Source organism: Durio zibethinus, chromosome 26 (assembly GCF_047325235.1).
Source record: "Durio zibethinus cultivar Kanyao isolate XHJ-2024 chromosome 26, ASM4732523v1, whole genome shotgun sequence".
NCBI classification, from domain to species: Eukaryota; Viridiplantae; Streptophyta; class Magnoliopsida; order Malvales; family Malvaceae; genus Durio; species Durio zibethinus.
The window spans coordinates 11,732,463-11,740,838 of NC_143187.1; the positions used below are offsets into that span (position 1 = coordinate 11,732,463).

The 8,376-nt window shown below is 34.0% G+C and overlaps 1 protein-coding gene and 1 pseudogene across 2 annotated transcripts; both read left to right on the forward strand.

The window, feature by feature from the left end:
• The first annotated feature begins 118 nt into the window (after window positions 1-118).
• LOC111274265 (tyrosyl-DNA phosphodiesterase 1-like) lies at window positions 119-4,495 on the forward strand (annotated as a pseudogene). Its single transcript, XR_016334019.1, has 14 exons — window positions 119-672; window positions 750-1,016; window positions 1,049-1,106; window positions 1,319-1,395; window positions 1,486-1,742; window positions 1,986-2,076; window positions 2,213-2,343; window positions 2,615-2,764; window positions 3,170-3,273; window positions 3,364-3,417; window positions 3,586-3,676; window positions 3,933-3,993; window positions 4,129-4,246; window positions 4,334-4,495. The product of XR_016334019.1 is annotated as a tyrosyl-DNA phosphodiesterase 1-like (transcript).
• A 1,256-nt stretch (window positions 4,496-5,751) lies between these two features.
• LOC111275158 (ubiquitin domain-containing protein 7SL RNA1-like) lies at window positions 5,752-6,897 on the forward strand. The gene has a single exon (XM_022860321.2). It carries the CDS (start codon window positions 5,933-5,935, stop codon window positions 6,737-6,739), a length of 807 nt encoding a protein of 268 aa, XP_022716056.1. The 5' UTR covers window positions 5,752-5,932; the 3' UTR covers window positions 6,740-6,897.
• The last annotated feature ends 1,479 nt before the right edge of the window (window positions 6,898-8,376 follow it).

The window sequence follows — 8,376 nt, forward strand, 5'->3', positions numbered from 1 at the left end:
CGTATCACTGATGGTAATTTTATTCTCTTATCATTCTTGGCGAACCTGCTGGGATATCAGTTGCTTCGCACATTCCTACTTCACAGTAATTGTGATTCTTGAAGTGACTGCATTTGTTGATTGTGATTCTTAGCGGAATGCAACTGGACAGGGAATAAATCAGCTTGCCGAATTACGCATGTAACGATGCAAGTTAGACGTTAAAAGTGTTTAACCAATTGGACCGCACCTAGCTTTGGTTTAGCTTGGATTAATGTTCGAAAAGAAAGGAATAGACGATGAGCCGAAGGGGCTTGATTTGATCCACGAAATTAAAAAATTTGAAGCACGAAGCGGTGCAATGCCTCGTGTCACACCCCGAGCGCATACCCGTACGCACGATTTGTTAGGCTTAAATCCCCGGTCTAAGCCCATGACAGTTGGACTCTATAGTAGTACTTCTAATCTTCGTAATGTTGATAAAACGCAGCGTCGTATCGCATCCCATCAGATCTTCTCCCACCAGAGCGAAAACTGGCGACGCCCATCAGTGCGCAAATTCTAAAACTAAAGCTTTTATTCTCTCCTTTACTTTACGAATCCCGATTTTACATTTCCATCTCCATCACTCCGGTCCCTTCTTTCCAATTTCATGCACCATACGCCACTTCCTCACCCATGCCTCGCTCTCAGGTTGGTACTCTTTAAAAAATTTTCTTTCTTTTTTTATTTAAATTTCATCGCTTATGGTCCATTTTATTTGTTGACAGATTGGATGCTTGGTTCATGTAAATAAGAATGTTGAAGAAGCCACTTCACTCCCCAAGATCTCACTCTTTTATGGCCCCAATTTTATCGGCCGCAATGATGTTTCTATTCCCGATAAGAGACTCAGCCGCAAACAGATTGCTTTAACTACCTCCCCTGACGGCTCCGCAGATTTACTCGTCGTAAATTCCATTATTTTATTAGTAATTTCTTTTTTTTTTTTCCTTTCTCTCTCTTTTGTAGATCGATTGTTTAGTGGTGGAATTTTATAGGAGGGGACAAATCCAGTGGTTGTTAGGGGGATGTTATTCTTGCAGTCCTCTCAAATTACATGGTAGATGTTGATTGGTTAATGTCAGGTGAATTCTCATAACTTGTATGATTTCATCTGTTATTTAGTTCCTCAAGTAACATGGTGCAAGGACTTTTGATTATGTTGTCTGCTATTCTTTTATGTGCATATCATTTTGGTGTAGCTCTTGTTGTTTGATTACGAAACCTGTTTTTTTTCTTTTTTTTATACTGCTTTGATGCATCTAAAACCGTTATTTCTACCTCTTGCCTTATGTAGCATGTCTGAAACTTGCAAAAATTCCCCATGTATTTGTTATTCATGGGGAGGGTGACAGCAGGCTGGATCATATGAAGGTCAGCTACAGATGTACATATTCCCTTTTTTCTATGGAAGCTCTACTTATAGCTTGTGGATTTTCACATTATCTACTGCTGCTCATACAGAGAAACAAGCCTTCCAATTGGATTCTGCACAAGCCACCTTTACCCATTTCATTTGGGACACATCATTCGAAGGCGATGCTCCTTGTCTATCCTCAAGGAGTGAGGGTTACTGTTCATACAGCAAACTTGATATATGTTGACTGGAATAATAAAAGTCAAGGTTTATGGATGCAAGATTTCCCTTGGAAAGATCAGAATAACTCAAAGAAAGGATGTGGATTAGAAAATGACTTGTTTGACTATCTCAGCACATTGAAGGTACCAAAATTTAGTACGTTCTGCGGATCTGCTCTTAAATTGCATGTGAAAAACACTTGCATCTTTCATGACCTGTTCAGAGAATTTAAAACTTTCTCCCTTTCATAAAAGTTTTATGTGATTTGAACTGAACCTTAGATATTATAAGGGACAACAGCCAATCATTCTTTTCATATGTTTGGTTTACTAATCAAGCTTACTAATAACTGTTTCATATGCCTTTGATTTCTGAAATTTTTACCGTGGCCTGAGTTCACTGCTAATTTACCAGCTTTGGGAAGCTTCAACATCAATTCCTCCTTCTTCAAGAAGTTTGATTATAGCAATGCAAGGGTATAATTTTAGTTGTTTGGTTAATATTTTGAAGTGTTATTTCATATTTACCTGGAGGAATAATGTTACAGATGGAACCCATTTTGTTTCTAGCTCATACTTATGTGGGAGCATATAAATATTTGATAATTTTCAGATCCAACTAATTGCATCTGTCCCTGGATATCATACAGGTTCCAATCTGAAAAATTAGGGACATATGAAGCTGCGTACTGTTCTTCATGAGTGTGTTTTCAATAGTTTCAGAGATCGCCTCTAGTTTATCAGGTATTGTTGGACATCTAGTCATGAATAATCATGCTGTGATTTAGGGTGAATATTAGTCGCTCAGTTCTCTGAGGGATTTGGTGACAGATTTAAATGAAATTTCGATTAATTATTGGACTTTATTTTCTATGATATGTCCCCTCATGTGAGGTTCTGCACTTGGTCATACCATTCATATCTTCTGTACCAATCTTTCTGTATAGATTAAGAGAAGTGGTTGTATAGATTTTGCTTTCACTGATGGAACTTTTTCATGTTTGACCTACTGTAGTTCTCCTCCCTTGGTTTATTGGACGAGATATGGATGGTCGAGCTAGCATCCTCAATGTCATCAGGTTACTCAGAAGATAAAACCCCGCTTGGTTTGGGGGGGCCATCAATAATATGGCCCAGTGTGGAAGATGTCAGATGCTCCTTAGAGGTATTATCAAGTAGGTTTTTCCTGTTAGCCTCTTATCCTTACCATCATTAACATATTGCATAGTCATCCTCTGACTACTGTCGGTTATGAACTTATTTTTGCATCCCATCTATTGCCTAATGGCTCTTTAAATGCATATAATCAGTTCGGTGTAAAACCAATTCACTCCAAAAAACCTTTTGTCCTCTCCAACTTGATTTTGGTGGCTTGGTGCTCTATAATTTTAAGAGATTAGCGACTACTGTTAATGCCATCCCAAATGATAAACTGCATGTTTCTCAGTGTTAGCATTATCTTTTAGGCCTTAAACTAACTTGTTAGTGGTACGAGTAGATATTGAATTAAAACAGTATTTTTTATCAAGTAAAGTTCGTTTTATATATGTTATTCTACCTTGTTCTATAGGGTTATGCAGCTGGAAATGCGATTCCAAGTCCACTTAAGAATGTGGAAAAAGGATTCTTGAAAAAGTATTGGGCAAAGTGGAAGGCAAGCCATACTGGTCGCTGGTATATCTCTTTAATACCTGGTGAAAGTTTGAGCTACAAAATATCAATTAGCAATGTGTGGGTCTTAAGATTTTGTTTTTGGTGTTTCAGTCGTGCAAGGCCACATATCAAGACATACACCCACTACAAGAGACAAAAACTGGCGTAAGAATTCATTTGAGCCTATATATCATGCTTTTGGAAGCTTTTAATTTTGAACATTTGGATTTTCTCCACTACACCTTCCCCCCCCCCCCCCCCCCCAATCAAGAAAAAGAGGGTGGGGTTCCCTTCTCTCATGCTGGTTTCTGAAACTTTCTTCCCTGGATGCAGTTGGTTCTTGTTAACTTCAGCAAATCTTAGCAAAGCTGCGTGGGGAGCTCTTCAGAAGAACAATTCTCAGTTGATGATCCGTTCTTTTGAGGTATATACATCCGACTTCATGTCTGAAAGCTCAGCTAAGATTTATATGTCATTGAGTAGATAATGAAACCAAAACCAATGGAAAGCACTGCATGTCCCAAGCTTTCAAGAATGTAGATATTCAACAAATGAATGCCTACATTTGTTTTTAGTTTTTTACTTTTTGTATGATCTTCTCATTGTTTGATCCTCCCTGTCTTTTGTGCTAACTAAGCATTGATGGTATGTTTTTATGCCTTTCTATAAATACTTTCTAGCTGGGTGTGCTGTTTTTACCCTCTTATGTCAAAGAAGAGAGTGGCGAGTTTTCTTGTACGGGTGATGGAGGTTCATCAAATGTAATGGCTACTTCTGATTCAATAGCATTTATCTAATGTTGGCTGAATTAGCTGGGAAAATAATGTGATGATGAAAAAGTCGTAGCCGTTGTGTGAATCAGGCTATTTCTAATAGGAAATTCTGAAGTAACAAAAACGAAGTTAGTTACTCTTGCTTGGGAAGGAAGCAAGACATCTAAAGTGATTCCGTTGCCTGTGCCATATGAACTTCCTACTGAGCCATACTCCTCTGAAGGTCATGAAGCTTTAGTCTATCTTGCGCCTTCAATTTATATAAACTGAATTTCACGATTCATCTAACTTTTTTCTATCTTATTTGCGGATGTCCCATGGTGTTGGGACCGGAGATACAATAAAAAGGATGTTTACGGTCAAGTTTGGCCTCGGCAAGGTCAATTGTAGTGTTTTTAGAGTGAACTTGGTTGCGGCATTTGGAAAAGTGATTTCATTTCAAATAAGATTTTTAAAAATTTAAAAATGAATTTACTTGTTTGGGTAAAAATAAGAGATAAATTTTAAATTTAGATGAAATTTTAATAGAGAATTTGAGGTACTAAAATTTTCTTTTGAAAGGTTATCAGAAAATTAAAAAAAAAAAGAAATTGAAGGTGATATGATTTAAAATTTTAATAAAAGTCATATTAGTATAATAAAATTAAAAATATATTTTTTGTATTGATACAAATTATAATATATAGTACTTGAATAAAATATGAAACAAGCATACGAATTATTAAGATATTATATAATATAAAGAGAAAAATTTTTAGGTCTACTAAGAAGTTTTTAAAAAATCTTCTTGATCTTTCGACTTTTGTTGCACATGACTCGGTACAAAACTCAAAAAGACAAAATATCATTTTATTTGACTTTAATATATATATTTATTTGTTTATATTATTAATAATATTTATATATTTATACAATTCTAATGATATTTATATTGTATATTTTATTTATACATATATTTTTTATTTTTAATAGTATTATTTTTTTTATAATTAATTTTTTATCTCATCAAATTTCAATGGTTAAATTATTTTTCAAAAAATATATATCCAAACAAAATAACAACAAATTTAAGCATTTTTAAATGATGTATTTTAAAATGTTTTTGTTTTAAATTTCTGTAAAACTTCAAAATTTTTTACACCAACAAATACTTCAAAGAATCTTGATTTTTTTATGTTGCATTTTGCATATGGTAAATCCTAAAATCCTAAAATTTACAAGATTTTGATATGATATTATTATTACGAATTAATACTCAAGTTAAATGAGGATATATTAATAAGACATGGTATCAACATTAATTGAAATTATTCTTAGTAATTCAGTCTTCAAAAAATTTATGATTATTTTTTAAAATAAATAAAAATTATGATTATTACGATACCATGACCATATCAAAGTTTCGTGATTGTTTCTCTAGAAACAAGGCCATGTATAATATAATGTTATAGTCCCTAGATTTTACAAACAAGATTCTTTATTATTGAACGACATCATCCATTTTGCTAACCATATGCTTTAAGCAAAGAACAAAAAAAGTGGTGACAATAACCTCAATCTCTCTAATCAAAGTAATCAAGGAGTCATAATAATAATCAAAGATTTAGTAGAAAAATCCGCCATTAGTGATTACAATCAGCTTGGACTTTAAAAAGAAAATCCGATTCTTTTTTAAGAGCGTATCACATTTTTAAATCTTTCAATATCTAGAGAAACAAATGACTAGTCACCATCTAAATCGGCCTCACAGTTAGAATATATCGGATATGGCTGTTGATAGCAACAAATTATTTTCATAAATCAACCTCCTCCAAATACACTCTCTCACAAAAACAAAGGAAAAAAAAAAAAAAAAAAACCATCGATCCCCAACCTTAATTTCACCTTCAAGTCTTCCATCTTTTCAAATGGATGTCATCTTTGAAACCCAGAAAGACAGGCCTTTTTCCATTGAAGTTGGTTTCTTTGATACTGTCCTGGAAATCAAAGAAAAGGTACAGAAATACCAGGGAATACCTATACCTAGCCAAACTCTTGTCTTCAATGGCCAAGTTCTCCAAGATGAGCGAGATGTTAAGTTTTGTGAAATCCTCCAAAACTCCCGCATTCAAATCCTCGTAGCCCCCGAACCCGATAAACCTCAAGCTAATATTGAACAATCTTCCCCATCCAAGAAAATCCAACTCAACATCAATATACCATCCTCCTCCAAAGCCTCCGTTCCTCTTGAAATGGATGTGAACGACACTGTTTTAAGATTAAAAGAAAAGATTCATGAGATGGAACCTGTTCCTGTCAACAGGTTAGTAGTTCAATCGAGCGGCTCAGAGTTACAAGACCATCGATCATTACGCGACTATGAGCTAATGGATAATAGTGAGATTGATGTAAATATTAAGCCATCGCCAACAGGTTCTGGGACAGGATCAGCAGGGGCGGCAACAACGGGTTCCAAAAGGCTGAAGCTGATGGTGTTGACCACGTGTGGGACGAAGAAGATACCGGTTGAAGTGAATGCATCAGATAATGTGGGAGAGCTGAGAAAAGAACTGCAGAAGTTGCACCAAAGGCTTCAATTTCATCTCCCGCAAGAAGGTTATTTTTTCATATATAAACAGAATGTGATGGACGATGATCGATCGTTTAGGTGGCACCAAGTTGCCCAAGGTGAGACAATTGAGATCTTTAATGGAAGTGTTACTGGAGGATCATGAAACTTTTTCATGTTTTCTTTGTTAATTAGTCCTAGAATTTTCAATGCTATTTTAACCTAGCTATAACATCTGCGGTACTTATTAAGGCCTTTTTAATTCTCTTTGTTGAAATTTTGTAGCACTATGGGCCTAAGGCAAGATGTTATCCGTAATTTTATCCCTCCTTCCTTATATTTATTTTAAATCTTAATGTTATGTTAGGTGTACAAGATAATAGATAAAATAGTATAATAATTATTTTATATTATATTTGATTTATATTTAATTAAAAAATATGATTATAAGAAAGATTATATCCTTTTTGGTATAAGATAATTTCATCCTTTTAAAGTGAAGAGGACTATTTTTAATTTATAGAATTAAACATAGATGTTTTATTATATATTTAAAAATTACATTAATAATTTAATTTTTATAAACCTTAAAAAAAATAATTTTAACTAATAAATAAATTATGTATCTTAATCTTTGCACGCATCAAACATAAGATAACATAACATTATTTAATTTAATCATATTAATAATATTATTTTATTCTATCTTATCATAATTTTGTATGTCAAACATGACTTAAATTGATAATAGAGACCGGAAATGATAAAATTTTCATCAAAACAGATATTTGCCAATGAATAAAAAGCACAATTATCACTAAAGTAGCATTGACATAATTAGTAATTACAAAATTTTCTCATATTTTAAAAATTAAAAAATCACTCTCTAATTTTTGAGCAACCAAAAAGTGCGTAAAAGAATTGATACCACTGGCATGGGCAAGCAGTTTATAACATGAAATGAGAAATGTGAAATAATATATTTTGCTCCTTTTCATCCACTGCCAAATCTTTATTTTATTTCTAATGTGGACTTCAAACTTGTTTGCCCAAACCGGAAAAGGGACTGATTGAGATTCGTTTGGCTAAAACCACATAAATCGGATGTGGGTCGGGGTTTGGAAAACAGCCTGTAATTTAGGTCCAAATGGAGATGTGTACCTCAAATCTAGTTTAAAACCCAATCCATTAGCAAACATGGGCATCAAGTAAAATCAAGAGCCCAAAATTTGACCATTAGCCCATAAAACTTTGTTCTTTATTTAACATTTTTATAGTTTTTTTTTTTTTCTCTTATCAGTTATTGTAACTAAATCAGAGGTCAAGGGACAGTAGAAAGCAAACAAAATTTCTTTGGATTTTGCTCTTACTGCACTTGTCAAGGCTAATTAAACTATTATTTATAGTAATATTTTGTAATAGTTGATGATTAAAAGAAAGAGGGTTTTGGAAACGGAAACTCTTTAAAATTATCGTATTGGGTAAAAATTTGATATATTAAACATTACTTAAAAATTTCTTTTTGGGACGGTTCAATGAATATGAGACGCAGTAAGAGCCTCACGTTTAAAAATTGATCCTTAAATTTGTTGGAAACAACTTTGCTCCACCGACTCACATTATTATAATCCTGAAATACCGCCCAAGTTGCAAATAAAAATAAAATCCCTGTGGGCCCAACGACAATGACTACCCCAGGCCCATTTAATTCCAACGGGACGGATTCCGTCAATAACGACGCTCCACCCTCCCTGTCCGTCCGTCATTCGTCCCATCAACCAAAGACGGTCAACTAACACCGTT

Bases quoted from the DNA above. Each gene is read 5' to 3' on its own strand.
- LOC111275158 (XM_022860321.2), top strand. From the start codon at position 5,933: ATGGATGTCATCTTTGAAACCCAGAAAGACAGGCCTTTTTCCATTGAA.